Source organism: Hyperolius riggenbachi, chromosome 9 (genome assembly GCF_040937935.1).
Source record: "Hyperolius riggenbachi isolate aHypRig1 chromosome 9, aHypRig1.pri, whole genome shotgun sequence".
Lineage (NCBI taxonomy): Eukaryota > Metazoa > Chordata > Amphibia > Anura > Hyperoliidae > Hyperolius > Hyperolius riggenbachi.
Window position 1 is genome coordinate 226214943 of NC_090654.1, and position 20653 is coordinate 226235595.

Here is a 20653-nt window from a genome sequence, read left to right on the forward strand (position 1 = left end):
GCCCCAAAACAATTGTAAACATATGGTGTTTTGGCACATGCTTTGAAGAATAAAGTGTACGCTTTTTGCTCTTGAGAAGCCTGGTGTGCTTTCCGATCTACGGACTTATAATATAATATATAATTATTTTTTTTATTTATATAGTGCCAGCATATGCCACAGAGCTTTACAAAGCACAATAAGATGACACGGGTAACATAGGTACAACCAAAAAATATACAGCAGAGTCTTAAGAAGCACAAGTATTGCAACAAAAACAGTAAATATTAGGAGGATGACCCTGCACTTGCAAGCTTTCAATCTAAAGGGTAGTGGGAGGACACACTAGGCAAGGAGACATAAGAAAAGGGGGGGGGGGGAGGGCACGGATGGATGAGGCTGTGAACCTTTAGGTGGCCACACACTTATAGATTTGCAGCAGATTCGACCATCAGATAGATTTCTGTCAGATGCCTGTCAGGACGAATCTGACAGGAATCTATCTGATGTGTGCCACATACTTGGAACAGACTTCCAATCTAAGTGCATTATTGGACCATTAGATCCAATGCAATGCTATGGGCCATCGATCTGCTGTCAGCAGCATATTGACCTAGATTTTCCATCCTGTAAGATAGATGAAATCGATCAAAATCGGCTGCAAATCGCTCAGTAGATTTGATAGAATCGATTTCCGATCGATCAATTTCATAGAATTGATCGATGGCTGAAATCGACCAGTGTATGGGCCCCTTTTGCCTCTGATTACATTGTGTACAGATATGTAAATAGGGCCATAAAATGTTAAAAGCTTGTCTGAACAGGTGTGTTTTAAGAGTGCATTTGAAGATGTCCAAGTTTGGAGCATAATGTACAGGCTGTAGAAGAGAGTTCCAAATGAGGGATGATGCTTGTGTGAAGTCCTGGATGCGAGCATGAGAGGAGGTGATCGGCTTGGAGGCCAGGGGAATTTCTTGGGAGGAGCGCAGGTTTCGGGAGGGACAGTATCTAGATAAGTGAGTAGATGTATGGAGAGGACAACTCGTGAAGGGCTTTGTATGTTAAGAGTCAGGAGTTTGAACTTCCTATTACCCATAGGAAGTCAGTCGAGTGAACGGCATAGTGGGGCTTCATCAGAGGAACATGTGGAAAGGTGAATAAGGCGGGCAGCTCAGTTGAGAAGGGAATGGAGAGGTGCCACAGAGCACATGATTAAGGCATGTACAAGTATTCTGGTGGCGTGGCCTCGTGTGTAAGGAAGGGACAAATACGGAATATATTTTTATAGTTAGTGTGTGTGTGTGTGTGTGTGTGTGTATACACATACACAAACACACATATTTGGGTAGATGCTGGTATCTTACTGGAGATAAAAAACAAAATAAATAACATTAACCACAGACAGCTGTTGCTGATGCTAAAAAAAAAAAACTTGAAAATCTCATCCTACTGAGCAAAATGCTCATTTTCTCTAGACTTAATCCTTCTTGTCCGTCAAACACAGGACAATAGTATGTCAGAAATATATTAAAAAATACATGGTGAGCCACAGAAACTTCCACACTAAATGCTGGCCATATGTCGGGCGAGTGTAGACAACGCATGACAATGGAGCTTTAAATCCATTCACCGCTGGGAGATAAATCCCTCGCGGACAAGAAGCAATACCGCCACGTCTATGAGATTTGCTTGAAACTGGAATCAACACATGCATGATGGTTTCTAATCAGAGCGGGCAATGTACGGCATTTTCATTCTCCGCATGTTTACGCATTGGTCTCCAGCGTGACAATGCAGGCAGAGGATGCACACCATTTCCTCTCCAGGAGGCACAAGCTACACCACTGATACAGATATCACTGAATGAAATGAAAGAGACTGATCCGTAATTTGGACCAGAATGTGGTGCTGATGCATTGCTACCTATGCATCAGCTAAATGAGTTCAGCAATGCATGCAATCCCGTTTTAATAACTTTAAAGTGTACCCAAGGCGATATGTGACATGATGAGATAAACATGTGTATGTACAGTACAAAACATATTACAGGTAATAACCAGGCTGTTCTACCTGTTTTATTTTTCTGCCTGAAAGAGTTAATTTCTACGCATGGAAGTGATAGCTGCTGTCTTGTCGGTGTATGTGTGTGTGGAATATAGTAAAAATCAAAAAATCACTGATAAGCAAATACAGCCATAAATGTTTTCCTGACAAAATACAACTTCTGAGGGTGGGGAGAGATAAAATACATGAACTCTTGGACACTTACCAGGCTGCCACTTATTAGAGACGATAAAACATTCAACCTACTTTGTAAATATTTAAATCTAAAAGAAAACCATAGGATACTTAAAAAAGTCATTTTTATGAGTAGGAGGATAAATATAATTGTTTGTTTCATCAGTTTATTTTCACCTTGGGTTCACTTTTAATAATGGATTTGAGAAGGTCATTTAGAGAGAAATATGCAAAATATCAACTTTTTTTTTTTGTAAAAAAAATAAAATAAAATAAAAATTACAATTAAAAAAATACATAAATTGTTTTCTTAGGGACTGAACTTTTTTTAATATGTATGTCAAGAGGGAATACTACTGTTACTTTATAAATGATGGGCTTGTTATTAGGGATGGACACATAACTGAAAAAATGCACCAAATAAAATATTGATGCCAGACATTGTGATAGGGATATAATTTAAACGGTGTAATAATCGGTACAAATGGGCAAATAAATTACGTGGATTTTAATTACGGTAGCATGCATTATTTAACTACTTGCTGCATGCCGTGCAGTATAATCACGGCCCTGGAAAAAAGACAGGATGCAGCAGGGCCGTGAAAACAAGTCTGCAGCGGCATGCAGCCGCCGCTCGCTCCCGTTCGCGCGTGCGCGCGCACCGCCGTTATCGCCGCATAGAGGGGAAGTTAATGAATGGGACCGCAGGTCCCATTCATAAATCTAAGTCCCCGATTCAATGAATACCAGCGTCTACGAGACGCCGGCATTCATTGTATCTTCCTGTGTTACACAGCCACGGATTACTTCCAATTCACGTGCTTACGTACGTGAATCGGAAATGACGACTGAGGACATCTTGTGGCCAAAAAGTATATTGCACCAAAATTGCTTTTTATTTAATAAAAATCCCCACACTGACTGATATAATTAACTATTTCCCTCCCACACCCTCCCATAATACCCAAACTTTTTTTTTTTATTTATATAAGGGGGGGGATGGGGAAATTCCATAAAAAAAAAAATATAAGTAGTTACCTTAGGGACTGAACTTTTTAAATATTTATGTCAAGGCAGTATATTACTATTAATTTTTAATTTATGGGCTTGTAATTAGTGATGGACGCAAAACTGAAAAAATGCACCTTTATTTCCAAATGAAATATTGGCGCCATACATTGTACTAGGTAAATTTTTTGAACGTTGCAATACGGGACAAAAGGGCACATAAAATGTGTGGCTTTTATCCACAGTAGAATGTTTTATTTTAATACTATAATGGTCAAAAACTGAAAAATAATGCATTTTATAATTTTTTTTTCTTATTATTCATGTTAAAATGCATTTAGGATAAAATTATTCTTGGCAAACTGTAACTCCCAAAGAAAGCCTAATTGGTGGCAAGAAAAACAAGATATAGATCATTACGCTGTGATTAGTAGTGATTCAGTTATTGGAAAAAGAAAGGGAGGAGCGCTGACAGGTGAAAATTGCTCTGGTCCACAAGAGGAAAAATGCCTCAGGTGTCAAGTGGTTAAAAACTATAATGTCCAAAAACTGAAAAACAAGGATTTCTTTCCAATTTTTTTCTTATTTTCCCATTAAAAAACATTTAGAATACAATGATTCTTAATTGGTGACGAAAAAAATAAGATATAGTTAATTTCATTGTGATAAGTAGAGACAAAGTTATTGGCAAATTAATGGAAGGAGAGCTGAAAGGTGAAAATTGCTCTGGTGCTCAAGGGGTAGAACCCCTCAGTTTTGAATTGAACTTCATTCCAATCAGTAGCTGATACACCCCTCTCCAAGACAAATCTTTACCTTTTCTCCAATAGATAATCGTGGGGGGGGGGGGGGGGGGGGGGGGGGAGATTGTCAGGTGATAGATATGTACCTCTCTGATTTGCTAGTCATGATTATGTGCTAAAGGAGGGTGTAATCATAGCAAATCAGAGCTTTGCAAATCTATCAGCTGGTCAAATAAAATCACTTGCTTCTCCATCAGTTGTCCTAGACATGGCCATCACTACTCCAGACAGCTTCTGTGTTTATATACTAATTTAAGATACAAAGATACAGAAGTTAAAAATTAACAAAATGCAATTCAATCATTGGTGTAGTCTTCGCCATTCATTTTACAACTATGGCTTTATGGGCAAGATAGCCTAGGATCTTCCCTTAACCTCCTTGGCGGTAACCCCGTGTGTGACACGGGGTAAGCCGCCGGAGGGTGCCGCTCAGGCCCTGCTGGGCCGATTTTAATAATTTTTTTTTTGCTGGACGCAGCTAGCACTTTGCTAGCTGCGCCAGCACTCTGATCGCCGCCGGCCCCTGCCCGATCGCCGCTATCTGCTGCGGCGCGGGCCCCCCCCCCCCTCCAGACCCCAGCGCTGCCTGGCCAATCAGTGCCAGGCAGCGCCGAGGGGTGGCCCGGGACTCCCAATGACGTCCCGACGTCAGTGACGTCGGTGACGTCATCCCGCCCCGTCGCCATGGCGACGGGGGAAGCCCTCCAGGAAATCCCGTTCTATGAACGGGATTTCCTGATCGGAGATCGCCGAAGGCGATCGAAGCGGGCGGGGGGGGTGCCGCTCAGCAGCGGCTATCATGTAGCGAGCCCTCGGCTCGCTACATGATTAAAAAAAATTTTTTAAAAAAAAAAACTGCTGCGCTCCCTCCTGGCGGTATTTTTCATACCGCCAAGGAGGTTAAAGGACTTACGAGCCCAAAAGAGGAAAAAAATGTCTTTACCTTTGTGAATTTGTAACGCACGGAGGACGCCATCCGCGCCCTCCGTGCAGCTCCGCCGGGTCCCCGCTGCTTTTGTCCCCCCCGGCCGGACCCCCGACCCCACAGCCCGGGTCGGGCGCTCCTTCCTCCACAAATATGGCCGCCGGAGGCCGCGGCTGCGCAGTCCGCACCGCTGCGAGTGTGGAATGGGGAGGGAGGCCCTAGAGCTGCGCAGCCGCACTCGCGGCGGTGCGGACTGCGCAGCCGCGGCCTCCTCCGGCGGCCATATTTGTGGAGGAAGGAGCGCCCGACCCGGGCTGTGGGGTCGGGGTCCGGCCGGGGGGGGGACAAAAGCAGCGGGGACCCGGCGGAGCTGCACGGAGGGCGCGGATGGCGTCCTCCGTGCGTTACAAATTCACAAAGGTAAAGACATTTTTTTCCTCTTTTGGGCTCGTAAGTCCTTTAAAGTACTCCTGAACTTGTATAAATAACCTGTCAGAAAAAGAACAGAACTGCATTACTTACCTAATCAGGATTTCCCTCGCTGTCATATTGGGCACTCCAGGTCTCCCGTACTGCTGTAATTTAATTTTCTAATATCAGCATGCGCACAGCAATGGCGCTGACCCGGAAGTACTTACAGAGTCAGCGCCATTGCTGTGCGCATGCCGATATTAGAAAATGTAATTCTGGCAACAGTGTGCATGTCCTGGTTGAATAGTGTATGAGCCATTGAGCACAAACTTCACAGCTCTTCTGCGCACTGAGAGCTGTGACCTGCATTAGGAGGCAGTAACTACACCCAGTGGCGTAGCTAAGGAGCTGTGGGCTCCGATGCCAACCAAGCACTCTATACATAACAATTGATACGGCGCACCAAAACCTCTGGCCTCGATGCGGTCCCAACCTCTGCAACCCCTATTGCAACATCCCTGACTACACAGCTAGTATACAAGTGGAGAGAGAGAGAGGATCATAGAGAAGTGGCATAAGTCACAGCACCTGCAACATAAAAACAATAACTTTAAAATCCTGCTTGCAGTTCAGGGGTACTTTAAGTTCTAAATTACAAAATCCAAACAAAGGATTTCCACTTTGGAACTCTTGTCGTTCGAGCCTTGTAGTTAGGAGGTAAGTCTAGGCCTTGTGTCGCCAGATTTGGACATGTGCAAATTATATCAGAGCAATGTCGCATGTATCAAAGCCACGAGTTTATCCCTCACATCTGTATGGTGGAGACCGCCAGGCTGTGGCCAGCAGCGTGGCGTTCGGTGAACGGGAAGTTCCACTCACAGGCCCCCCGCGTCCGGTGTACGGGAAGTTCCACTCACAGGCCCCCCGCGTGTCCTGGGTTACGGCGTGCCTCTAGCGTGATGACGCATTTCGGCATCACTGCCTTCGTTAGATCACGCTGGGGCACGCCCCTCCGCCGCTGCTATAGCAACACACGGTAGGCTAAACTGGCCACCGTACTGACTCTCAGTCATCACCCCCCTGAGATCACCATAGCAACCCAGGGAGGCAGAACACAACATCTTAAAGAGAATCTGTACTGAGTAAAAATATTTAAAATAAACACATGAGGTAACTTCAAATGAACATTACATAGTTACCTTGCCATCAGTTCCTCTCAGAAGCTCACCATTTTCTTCTGACAACAATCCCTTCCAGTTCTGACAATATTTTGTCAGATCTGAAATATATCAGTTGCTGTCAGTAAAATATCAGTTGCTGTCAGTTATAACTGAGAGGAAAACTGATGTACCAGGTAATGTCCATGTTTCCCTGTGGCTCAAGTGGGCGATGTTACAGTTTAATTGTATGCTGACCAGAAAGCTGTTATGGGTAATGGCAGTTTTCAAAATGGAGGACGCAAAATTCCCTTGATCACAGTGAACAAACAGGACGCGGGACAGGAGAAGGACACTGAGGAGTAGTCTACATGGAAGGTAAGTATGACTTGTGTATGTTTATTTTGACTTTTAATTTTCAGTTCAGGTTTTCTTTAAGGTGACGCCGAGAGTGCCCCAGCGTGATCTGACAAAGACAGTGATGCCGAAACGCATCATCACACTAGAGGCACGCCGTAACCCAGGACACTCCCCCCGCCTGTGAGTGGAACTTCCCGTACACCGGACGCCACGCTGCTGGCCACAGCCTGGCGGTCTCCACCATACAGATGTGAGGGATAAACTTGTGGCTTTGATACATGCGACATTGTTCTTTTTAATCTTGTAAGTAAGAATTTTACTTGCGCATATTAAACTTTTTATCTGTTAATACACTATGGAGCGCTCTATGCATCTGTTTTAGATCGTTTTTGTTTGCTTCTGCCCTACTGGAGAGCGGCTCTGTGAGCAGATATCAACACTGAAGTGGTTTGGATTGTTTTGGTTTTTTGGTTTGAGCGCTGGAGTTTATTTACATTGTGAAATTATAATCAGAGCTCCTGGTAAGTCAAAAATCCTCACCTTAGGTTTAAGGCTAGTTTCACCAGGGACCTTGCATTGCTTTCCATTATAACATACACATAATGCAACCAGAAATAACATTTGCTGTGTCATGCCATGTAACGCAGGCAAACAAGTAACTGAATAGCGCCCACCTGCATTGACTAACATAATTTTTATTTCTTACTCCCGAAAAAATGGTGTAATGCATTTCACAGGTCTGCAGTCTGCTTCATCGGGCAAAATACACAAGGAGCAACTTTATATCCACCGGAACAAGACTTACGCCTTTGTTCTTAGGCCTTGTTCACACTAATAAGCATTCCTGTGCACATTTCGGCAATATGTATGGTGTGCAACATGCAAGACTATCAGAAGGGCATAGACTGTACTGTCTGATAACACTATGGGCCTGGTTAACGTAATCGCAGTAATATTGGCGTGCACAGACATAGCACGGCAGTATTATCCTTACTAACGGCACTGTGTACCTCCAGTTGCGCTATTAGCATAAACCGCGATACTTGACTAACAAAACTGCTAATAATGGTAATGCTTGTCAGTAACATGTGTTACTATAGCAACGGTCACGCTTGTTGAGTGCATTAAGTCATATAATAATAATGTAATAGTGTACCTCATGTCACATGGTGTCGATAGTAAGAGTAATATTACCACAATTTCTTGCATCAACCCCTTCTTGCACTGCACACAGTCAGTGAGCTAGTGATATTGCACTGCTGCGCGCATTTTCGGCAAAACATAACGCTGAGCCATTCATGGGATCAGCAGCGAGATGCAGGGGAAGGCAAATGGCTTGCATTTGTGTGCTTTATGTTCCGATTGCACTGTCATCTGCATTTACTTGTGTGAACAAGGCGTTTACGCAAACCTGAACTGAAAATTAAAAGTCAAAATAAACATACACACATCATACTTCGCTCCTGTGTAATCTACTCAGTCTCTTTCTCCTCTCCTGCATCCTGTTTGTCCACTGTGATCGATGGAATTCACCATCCTCCATTTTGAAAATAGCCATTACCCTATAACAGCTTCCCGGTCTGCACACTGTTAAACTGTAATATAGCTTACTTGAGCCATAGGAAAACATGGGCATCACCTTGCTCATCAGTTGTCCTTTCAGTAATAACGGACAAACTGATATATAACTGAGAGCACCTGATATATTTCAGTTCTGACAAAATGTTGTCAAAAATGGAAGGAATCGTTGTCAGAAGACAATGGTGAGCTTCTGGGAAGAATTGACAGCGAGGTAAGTATGTAATATTCATTTGCAGGTACATCATGTGCTTATTTTAAATAATTTTATGCGGTTCAGGTTCACTAAGACTTTAAATTGCACCATGTTACAATGCGCTAAGTAGTGTCAGTGTAAAAGTATCCCAAATCTGCACAAAATGTACTCACCTCGAATGTTTATTATGTGACCTTAGGATGTCCTGACTCTATCCAAATCTTTTGGCCAAGGAGAGAAGTATTCTGAGGAGACGACCATGAAATTAGGCCATCTGTTTGATCACATCTTATAAAGTGTGGCTCACTTTAAAAAGGAATTATATAAAATGACTACAAATACCACTTTGCGACTTAATTGTATTTAAAATCACCCTTTGATTTCAAACTGCTGCCCACCTCGATTCTCTGACATGATAAAGTCACTTTAAGGATTCTCCCACTGTGCAGAAGATTTGAGCAGAAATAGGTTACAAAAGCATCCTTTAATTGGCAATAATCTGCAGGCATTAAACACATTTTATCTGCATGCAGAAAGTGGCTTTCATAATCTTCCCGACCTCTTCTTGTTCCGCAGCAACTTCACTTCTGCAAAGAAATCAATTTCCACGACCGGCCCTATGTGGAAGATTTAATATTCTGTTTGCAGCAATCAGTTACTGAAATCTAAAAAGCACTTGACGTGAAGGATGGCATAAAACAATGATTTAATATTAACGAGATGCCTGTGTCAGAATACAATCAGAAAATCACAGCAAGGCCCGCCACTTCATCAAGGTCCACCTGGCGCAAGGACAGAAATCAAATGTTTGGGTTTGTTGAAGCATGTCCTTTATGTGAAGCCTGAGGACACCACAAGGCTCTCCTGCACAAGGACTGTGAAATTGTGAGGACGAATCAATGAAATGGAACATTATCCGCCTGTTCCATCCTGTGCAGGCACCTTTATGAAGGCTTCCACTGCGTCCCGGCTCCAGTTATTTATGACTTCGCAGACATATTTGTTCTCTGTTGTTCTTGGAAAGATTTAGAGTCTTCCCATGGACGAGGACCTCTTATGTTGACCCAATCATCAAATTGTTTGTCCTTTATTTTCTGCAAATAAGAAGATAAATAAAGAAGCTGAAAGCAAGCTATGTCTTCACAGCATGTACAGCTTACAACAGTAACAAAGAAAAACAGAACATAAAAGTAGTGTGCAGGAAAATCTACGATGACTGTCAAGTCTAAAACTTTACCAAAAAAAAGTTTAGTGTATATAAATTAAAGTTTGGGTAAAATGCCATAAAACAGGGCCCTGGTCATTAAAGAGTACCACCGGTAAAAATGATAGTCTTAATGTCGATGGATCAGGGGGACGGGTCTTCTGATGACAGGTGATGCCCCACCCCCTTCTCGGGAGAGAAGTCGAGGACATGTTTCCAAAGACTGCTAGAGTTTTCCGGAAACCTCCGCCTGTGTTGTAGCGGCCCACCCCCAGCTCACCAGCCAACCAATTAGGCCATGGCTGCTGAGCTGGGGGCAATTCAGAATGGCGTGGCAAGAGCCTCAATGGGAATTTCAAAAGAAAATTGCCAGGGCATCTCTGACGGGGGTGGTGCCTGGAGGGTTTACGTCGGAAAAGGTAACTATTTAACACTAACACCTTCCCCAAATCCTCCATCACTGAGACAGTATCTGTCATGACAGGCTCTGTCATTTTTACCCAAGACGCTCTTTAACCACTTGAGAACCCACCCTTTACCCCCCCTTAAGGACCAGCGCTGTTTGTTTGGATCTGTGCTGGGTGGGCTCTGCAGCCCCCAGCACAGATCCGCGGCCACACAGAGCGATCAGATCGCCCCCCCTTTTTTCCCCCTATGGGGATGATGTGCAGGGGGGGTCTGATCGCTCCTACCTGCAGGCATGTTGCGGGGGGGGGGCACCTCAAAGCCCCCCTCCGCGGCGACATTCTCCCCCCTCCCTCTCCTACCTGCTCCTCCGGGAGATCTGGGCTGCACAGGACGCTATCCGTCCTGTGCAGCCAGTGACAGGACGTCCCCTTTCACATGGCGGCGATCCCCGGCCGCTGATTGGCCGGGGATCGCCGATCTGCCTTACGGCGCTGCTGCGCAGCAGCGCCGTACAAATGTAAACAAAGCGGATTATTTCCGCTTGTGTTTACATTTAGCCTGCGAGCCGCCATCGGCGGCCCGCAGGCTATTCACGGAGCCCCCCGCCGTGAATTGACAGGAAGCAGCCGCTCGCACGAGCGGCTGCTTCCTGATTAATCAGCCTGCAGCTGGCGACGCAGTACTGCGTCGCTGGTCCTGCAGCTGCCACTTTGCCGACGCACGGTATAAGCGTGCGGTCGGCAAGTGGTTAAAGGCATACCATCAATGCCCAAGTGTTCTAAAATGACAATGTACAAAAAATGTCTAAGTAGCTGTGTAAACACTTTCCTACTTTTCATGTTAAATATCAGAGGCAAAAGCTTTAATTTATTGATAGTAGGATTTAGCTATATTGGGACAAATCAATTGCAGAAGGGGTGTCTGCTTCAATGCACAGCCAGTGTTGCATATCAGACTACAGAGTATTTTCTCAGAAAGCAAAAACAGTATGAAAAGCTGTGACAAAAGCTGTGAGCTTTCTCTCACTCTCTCACACACAGAGTTACACACAGGGTTAACTGATCAAGTGTGAGGGGATTTCCCCTCTCCTCATGGCTCATTCTGCTGTCAGTTAAAGTTTGAAAGTATTTTGATAACAGTAAACAAAGAGGTTGCCAGTGAAATTTATACACCAGTACTTAGCAGCACTTCCTAAACAATTCTTATCTCAATTGAAAAAAAATATGTAAATCGATAGTGTTCCTTTAAGGCAATTCACTTTGTTATTGATTTTGGCCACATTTTGGACACTGGCTTGCCACCAGTATAGACAAGTAAAAGTTATTATGCTCTCTACTGATCGTAAAGTTACAGATTGCACAGCAAGCTCATGGTGAACCAGAACTCCTAGTGTGTAAGTGGCTAAAAGGGACCAAAAAGCCCTCTTACTAAAATGCTACGCAAAACAGAAGTCTGCCTTCTTAAAACAAAAGGTATATGCAAATATTTAGGTTGGAGTGAGCATATGAGGTGTCCCACAGTGCATCACTATTGAAGATGCAATTCATCCATGTGTTGTCCCAGAAAGCTAAACATACCTCCAGAACCACTGGAATGCAATGATGCGTCAGCTTGTTAATTGTACAGAGCCATAATAATCCAACATGCATACAGACTGTTTGAGACTGGTTGGTCCTCAACAGTGCAATGCATGGATTAATGTGACTGTATGAGGAGAATATGCAAATCATGAGGACCAAGCAGTCCAAAAGAGTCTGTATGTATTTGCCATCTATGCAAATGAGGTAGCCAAACAGAAAGTACAATTTAGCCCAGTGTTCTGAAAAGAAAATAGAAGGCTTAACCCTTTTATCTGGCTGAGAAAACACTGCCGTTGAGGTTTTAGTGCTGGTGAGTTCAAAGGCTCATTATTTGTTTGTTTTGCAGATAAATGAGGCAGATTTTTCATTAGCCTGTCATGGCTGTTTAAAATTCAATCTTAAAAACTTAGATCTTAAACTGACAATAATAATACGAGATTCTGTTGCCAATGTTCTATTCACCATTATCACTACACATGCAATTACAGATAGTTCCTGGTTAACGATATAGGAGCTGTAGGAGGAGCTGTAGGTTTGTTCTCAACCTGAGCTAATCCATAAGTTGAAACACTGAGCTACCTCTGTCCCCTGTGCCTCCGGTGTCACTCTCTGTGCCATCTCTGTCCCCCTGTGCCTCCAGTGTCCCACTACTGTCCCTTTGTGCCCCCCTCCCCGTGCCCCCTTTATGCCCCGTGCCATCTCTGTGTCTCCTTCCTTCCCCATGTGCCTCATTCTATCCTCCTGTGCCCCTATGTGAATTCATCAGTCCCTCTGTCCAACTGTGCTCTTTGTGGCCTCATGACGTATGCATCGCGGAAGTGACGTCATAAAGCTTGGCAGGGTATTTGTAACTCATGGACTACCTGTCATTATCTCATAAGTTTATTTTCAGTTATGGAATGCTAAAGGATAAGTGATCTTATAATGTTGAACTCGCTCATCCCACCTTGTCAGGAACATGGCAGTCACTGTGTGTCGGCATGCCTTTCTGGTCTCTAATGGACCTCCTACATCACAGTTACAAGGATATCTTTACTGTTGAATCATGTGCCCAAGTTAAAATTATAGATGGGTGTATGGCATGAAACTACGCCTACAGAGAGCTGTGGGAGATGCCAGAAGCTGCTTGCTTGTCCATACATTCACATAAGCACACCATTACACAGCGAGAGTAGCTCGAGGTGTGCTACGGATTGTAGGTGGTGTGCAGGGGGAATCTACATGAACTTTTTTTTTCTATTTCTAAAGGGCAGCAGAGGGGATAGGTGAGAACACTTTACATTAGAAGTTTCCAGCCTTAGGCCCGGTTCACACTTGCGGTTCTCTGCCAAACGGACCGGATGACCTGACCGGATCCGGACCCGGATCGGAACCGTACAGTTCTGATCCGGATCCGATCCGGATCCGGTCAGGTTGCATCAGGTGTTCATCAGGATGCGATCCGGATCCGTTTGGCAAAAGATAGTACAAATAGAATAAAAATGTTGGGGTCTGGGAGGTCAGCAGAAGGTGGACCTGTGGAATCAGGCCCTCCGCTGTTTAGCACTCACCTCCACCTCCGACATACTGCCAACATCTCCAGCACGTTTAAAGTCACTGCTGCTCCACTCCAAAATGCTTGCCCATGTGTCCCCATCCAAAATCGCCGCTTCAATACGCATAGGAAGTGGGGTAGAACATCCGGATTTTTAGCCAGTGTGTTGTGCGCTCTCCGGTTCTCATTGGTTTGTATTGGCCGGATGGTGCAGTCCGGCTCCGCTCCGGATACGGCTGCCGGAGGAGCCGGACCAAAAAATAGCGCATGTTGGGTCTTATGCCGGAGTCCGGATCCGGTCCGGACGAAACGGACGCATGTGAACGGACGCATAGGCTTTCATTGCTATGCCGTGCGTCCGTTCCGTCCGTTCTGCATGCGGTCCGGCTCCGGCATGGCGATTCCGGACGGCGACCGCTAATGTGAACCGGGCCTAAAGCCTGCCATACACGGACTTTCTCCCGACGTACTCAAAAGGTAATATTTCCGATAGTAACATATCAGTAATCAGTAACCAATATTTTACTATGACCTAACCTAAACCTACTCCCATACAGAACCCTCCTACTACCAATGCCTAACCATTAGCCCTCCCTCTATCCATGCCTAACCCTTAACCCCCCCCCCCCCCAGTGGTGCCCTACCCTTAACCCCACCCTCCCGGTGGTGCCTAACACTTAACCCTACCTGGTGTTGCCTAATCTTTAACCCGGTGCTGCCCTTGACCCCCCCCCCCCCCCCGCCACATAGCTGCAATTAGCGGCAATAGGCAGAAATTTGGGTGCAAAGCTATTTATTGTCACAATTTGCAATTGCGGTGCCCTTCTTTCCATGGTGCCTGGGGCCCCCTTTTTTACGGTTTCGCTCTGTATTCCTATGTAGCATGTTTTCATTATCCTTTTTTTCACCAGTCTCCTTCATTTTTATACATCTGACAAAACTTGATAAGTGAAACAAAAAGTGGTATAAAAAAAAACGTTCCTATGCATCTAAAGGATAGAACCTGTGATGTATATATTACCTGATTGCTTCCCTTTGCCTTATACTCGCTCTTTAGTTGAGTGTAAGTTTGTCTGAACTATACATCTCCTGACTTTGCATCTCAGACGATCTCCAGTGCTTTCTGAGAACACAGCTGCTACTTCAGGCAGAAGGTATCTAGAGAGTTTAGTTAAATGGCATAAAATGCTGCTGGTCGATACTGGTTGCTGCTCCTTAGTGCAGATGCAGTGTAGGGGCAGGTTCACGTAGACATATTATCACAGAGATTGTACATTTACCATTCAAATGTAATCAAGCACTGTCCATTCAAATGAATGGTAGCACTTTTCAAACGACAATGACAGCTTTTTGCGTAGTTTGTGTAAACGCAGCACTAGCATCCAGGACTGGCAATGTTCGGTGCTTCCGAGTTCCCCGGGGGAGAAGGGAGTCATAAGAAGATGCAATGACGAAAGACCGGTAACTGTTGTTAAACTCTTTCCTGCTCAAAGCAGATAAAACTTTTAGCAACACTTAAGGTGGCCACACACGATACAATAAAATGATCCGATTTTACAGTAATTCGATAAAAACGATCGTATCTCCCGAAAAAATCAAAAGCTTTTTTTTCATTCGACTGAAAAATCCGATCGGATTTCCCGTTTTCTTCGATTTTAATCGATCCGGACTGCCAGATATTTTTCTTCAATCTTTCTAAAGATTGTATGGTGTGTGTTGGATTGTCAGTTTATTAATATACACACCCTAGCAATTTTGTTAGAGTTTCCAATCATTTTTATCATAATTGGGGGGAAAATTGAACATAGGTGTGTGGTACATTGGTCATATTTTTGAAATGTTACAATCAGTCAGAAAAATTGATTGCAATTCTTAAATTGAACAGATATTTAAAAAATTGTATGGTGTGTGGCCACCTTTAAAGAGACGCCACAAGCCCATCCCACAGATCCCTTGAACTAGCCCTTACAGTTTATGTAGTAGATTTGTGCAATATGTGTATTTCACATACATACAGTTCTATTTCTTATTATTAACAGAAGGAAAATGGAAGCAAAATAAATTTCAGTTTTGATTGATGCACACATTTTAAAAAGGTTTGTAGTAAGTTTAACCAGCATTTTCTATTCAACATTTCAGTTATTTGCCTGTTTAACCTCCATGGCAGTATGATGATTGTTTCCCGATTCAGGGTCTAAAAGCTGTGCAATTTTTTCAGAAGATTTTAGAACCTAAAAACGAGAAAAAAAACCCCATAAACCACAGAGAGATCTGCAGCAGCTCCTGCATACAACTCACTCAGGCTCGGGATTACCGCTAAGGAGGTTAACCACTTAATGACATGGTGACTTATAAAAATGTCCTGCTAGAGCCTCTTAATGGCTCCAGGAGGTTTTTATAAGTCAGACAGTGCTGCTGCCGCTGTTCGCGTGCGCGCTTCCGCGGGTGCACGTGAAAATTAAATTGTGAAAAAACACCACCCCCCAAAAAATACACCTTTATTTCCAAACGATATATTGTCACCATAATTTGTACTAGGGACATAATTAAAATCTTGTGATAACCAGGACAAATGGGCAGATAAAATGTGTGGGTTTTATGTACAGTAGCAGTGTTTATATTAAAACCATAGGGGATGAAATTGGAGAAATAGTGTATTTTTTCATTTTTTCCTTGCATTTCCCTTTAAAATGCATAGAAAATAAAGTAATTACTGAAAACAAATATCAACCCCAAAAAGCCCAATTTGTGGTGAAAAAAACAAGATATAGATCATTTCATTGTGATTAGTAGCGATTAAGCTATTGGCAAATGAAAGGGATGAGCACTGAAAGGTGAAAATCGCTCTTGTCCGTTAGGATAAAAACCGCCTTGGGGTGAAGTGGTTAAAAAGGAACTTTAACCCCGGATTGAACTTCGTTCCAATCAGTAGCCGATATTCACTTTCCCACAAGAAAGCTTTACCTTTTCTCAAATAGAGCATCAGGGGGATCTGTATGGCTGATATTGTAGCGAAACTCCACCCACAGTGTGATGTCATGACCATGGTCCTGACATTTTTTTGTCTCTGAACCTTGTTGCATTGTGGGACAGAGGCGCTAAGCTATCAGACAGACTGCATTAGTTATATGCTGCATTAGTTATATGCTCCCTTATATTGCCTGAGGAAGTGGGATATACCCGCAAAACGCATTGCACCCTTCTAGACTATGTAAATAAACCAATTTTTGTTTAAAAACAGCAATTGTTTTGTGTCGGCATTAAAGGGGTAGGCCCACCACTGCCTACTTCATTTTAAACTTTTTAAGTAACTGTTTTTATTCTTCTGGCGCCTCTGTACTTCTGCATTGTGGGAAATAATGGCTGTTTCCAACTGCCAAGCAAGCAGTATCTCCCTCTGTGCATGGAGCTCTCAGTAAACAAACATTCAGTAGATATCACTTGCTAGTACTAAAGATGTTGCAGCCTGTGACACATTTCAGAATGTAAATCAGGGTCAAGAACATTTTTTACAAGGGGCAAACTAAATAATTTATAAATTAATATTGTATAAAAATAAGCAATTGTATTAATTATTCCTCCTGCTTGCATCTTCCCTTTAAGAAATACCCCAGGCTAGTTGTTAGTTTTGCAACAATCCACCTCCAGGGATTTTTTTATTTTTGTCTACTCATTGAAAAGTTTTTATTACTTTAAGCAGTATATATATATTTATCTAAAATAACTGATTGTACAAGTGTTTGTAGGAATAAATGGAAAAACACCTAGCTCTATAGTGAATGGTTACCCTCTTTTCATACATTATTTCTTCTTCCCTGCTCTCTCGCCAGTACGAGTGTGAACGTGTATGGGTACATACGTGTTTATGTGGGGGTATGAGTGTGTGCGCGTATTTATATATGGTCTGGGTATCGGTGTGTGTATATTTATGTATGGTCATTATCCACTTTTTTCAGCTCATATAATATAATAATTGTAGTATTATTAGGGATTTTTTTGGACACAGGGACTTAGAAGAAGTCTTCTGGGTGGTAAGATTGTAGAACAACCCATGATGCACAAAATTCCAACATCAAGAGCGAGCTGATGAATCTATGATTTTCTTGGCTGGGTCAAGCATTTTTAGCAGCTGAGGTTCTTCTAAACAACAACAAAAAAAAACCTTAGCGACTTTTTACCTTTGTGCATGTTAAGTCAGTGTAATGATGATGGATGGATGAATGTAGGGATCAAACTCATTGTAAAATTAGTCCAAGTTTGACGTTGGAGTCTTGAGGCTACAAGAACAAAATAGTGAATGTTCACATGTTTATGGAGCTGATTAAGTATTCATTGATTAATAGAAGCAGGCATTGTTTTCGCAAGGTTGCTGTATATTTTTTATCTGTGGTACCTCCATGGGATACCTCCCTGTTTTTTGTGAGAAAACGCGGAAAAGCCGCCGCGGGTACTCAGAGCAAGGCGGCAGGTTGCGCGCGTGGGTCTGCATCCACTGGCATGACGGAGCGCGATGAAACCGCCGCATGCCTTATGAACAAGGCGGCGGATTCCGCGTCAGACACGGATGTTTGCACGCATAGGCATATTTCTGACAGTACTGCTGAACGCGGAGGAACCGCCGCATGCTTGGACAGCGGTGCGGCTGGTTCCGCATCCAACACAGCAGAAACATTATAACACATGTCTGGTGTGGCTGGGACTGATAGTCCACACAGGTTCAGGAGGACGCGCGCGGAGAGGAAGAGCCTTTATGACAGTCAAAAGGGTGTCAGCTGACCAAGCCGGTCAGCTGACAATTCCAGCAGTTTTCATTGGTCCAGCACTTAGGGGTGGCGCTGGAGAGCGCTGGGGTATATATACTGGGTGCTGGTCATTTCTCTGGTGTCTGGCGTTGCGATCACTACGTGGTAGCATTCAGACCTCCTGTCAGTATCTGTGTTATTATCTAGACCAGTTTCCAAGGTGTTTATGACCAAGGAGCTCACACCTTAGTCTAGGAATCCTGTTATTATCTGTGTTATTATCTGAGTTATTATCTAGACCAGTTTCCAAGGTGTTGATGACCAAGGAGCTCACACCTTAGTCTAGGAATCCTGTTACCATCTGTGTTATTATCTAGACCAGTTCCGGGGTGTTGATGATCTAGGAGCTCACACCCAAGTCTAGGCATTGTTGATTATTTGTTATGACCTTCTGCTTTCCTGACCACTCTTCTGATCTCTGATTAGGTACTTCGCTATATCTGATACTCTGTTGCCAAACTCTGCTAGTCTTAGGATTCCGCATCTGTCTCCTGCCTCTGTACTTTATCTGTCTGTGTGTTGACGACCTGGCCTGCCCGACCTCGAGAACTATCTCTCCAGCTAGAGATAGTTCACAGTCTGTTTGTGACATCCCTCCATTGGTGTCACTCACACTCTGGTCCTTCCCACTCTCAGCCTGACTCCGCCCCTTGGGGAGCCTCAGGCCTTTGGAAGGAGCCTGTTCTCTGGGCAATACCCTTTACTGCCTTGCACCCTCTATATGGGTGCTCTCCTCAAAGTATTACTGTTGCACATAACACTCATATTACCTGATGTCCAGAGGTTAGAGATATATCTGATTATCGGTGATACTGCAGATCATCAATAATCGGGTATATATCTGCATTCTCGGTGATACTGCAGATCACCGGTAATCAGATCCTCTCTGTGTTACACCGATCGTTCCATTTGGTTTTTGTTTTTTTTAACAGAATGCAAAAGCTACAGAAATCCAAGGCTTCACTCTGTACAAGTGAATAAAGTATACATCCATATCCATTCTGATGCATCCCGCAAAACAAAACTAGTCATAGAAAATGGATTCCTTTAGCAAAGCTGAACTGTTGATTTTTCATCTAGAAGGCAAGCCTGGTTACTGTACACAGCAAGAGGATAAATATCAAACAAGGTTTTAAAGACTGACAATGATACCATCACTCTTCTCTGCAACACTGGGCTGTTTTATGTGTCAGTAAAAGGATATAAAGCTAGAACATACACACTGAACTGTCAGGTGTATCCCAACGGCAAATAACAAAACACAATTTATCCCCATGAAAAAAGCATTATCTTGAGTCACAGTCACAGTCTTGAACTTAGCTGCAGTATGGGGGACAACCGTAGAATAAAAATGGATGCAAACGATTACTCAAAGTGCAATGTTAAACGGGAACTTCAGCCTAAACAAACATACTGTCATTAAGTTACATTAGTTATGTTAATTAAAATAGATAGGTAATATAATCTCTTACCCACCCTGTTTTAAAAAAACAGGCAAATGTTTGTGATTTAATGGGGGCAGCCATCTTTTTGGTTGAAAGGAGGTGACAGGGAGCATGAGACATGGTTCCAACTGTCGTGTGTCCTGACCACCCCTCCCAGATGCGCATTTTAGACTTCAAATCTCAAATTACAAAAAAAAAAAAAAAAAATTGCACCAAAACAGCAGAACGAAAACAACATCACCAGAAAGCCCATCATGCTTTGCACAGCATCAGGGGGAAACTGCCCGGGCAGTTTTCTTCTGTGCAGGTAAAAATGAGGCTTGGATGAAAAAAGTTCTGATGCTGTGAAACTGTTAAAGAAACACCAAGCCTTTTCAGTGCTGCTGAGTAGATTTTTAGTCTGGAGGTTCACTTTAACCAGAACACCAAGACAAAAGTATGCTTTCTTAAAACAGACAGTATTTGCGATAATTCAAGTTAGCTCTGAGATGTCTCTCAGTGCATCACTGCTGAAATATGCAAATTAAGCATTGTCGTCCTTAGAAGCTAAACACACCTCCAGATCCGCTGGAATGCAATGATGTGTCAGCTTGTAATTAGTACAGAGCCATAATAATCCAACATGCATACAAGACATGCTACAAAATAACTACTTCAGCCCACGGGTTGTTTTCATCTTAAAGACACAAGCAATTTTCACAAGTCAGCCCTCCTTCCATTTATTGGCCAATAACTTTATCACTACTTGTCACACCTAAATGATCTACAGGTCCTTCTAAAAAAAATAGCATATTGTGATAAAGTTCATTATTTTCTGTAATGTACTGATAAACATTAGACTTTCATATATTTTAGATTCATTACACACAACTGAAGTAGTTCAAGCCTTTTATTGTTTTAATATTGATGATTTTGGAATAACGCTCATGAAAATCCATAATTCCTATCTCAAAAAATAAGCATATTTCCTCCGACCAATAAAAGAAAAGTGTTTTTAAAACAAAAAAAAGTCAACCTTCAAATAA

General features: G+C 43.2%; 1 protein-coding gene across 2 annotated transcripts in view; it reads right to left on the minus strand.

The window, feature by feature from the left end:
* Positions 1–9120: 9120 nt before the first annotated feature.
* The window catches only part of COX16 (cytochrome c oxidase assembly factor COX16), a 175109-nt gene continuing 163576 nt past the window's right edge, over positions 9121–20653 (minus strand). Inside the window, exons 4-5 of one of the 2 annotated variants that reach the window (XR_011024097.1) lie at positions 17560–17658; positions 9672–9749 (exon numbers count right to left, since the gene is read on the minus strand). Coding sequence is in view for 1 of the 2 variants with exons in the window: in XM_068254083.1 (XP_068110184.1) it covers positions 9636–9749 (114 nt within the window). In the remaining variant the exon portion in view is untranslated. Of the gene's footprint in view, positions 9750–17559; positions 17659–20653 lie in introns of both variants that reach the window. The other variant, XM_068254083.1, reaches the window with a different exon arrangement.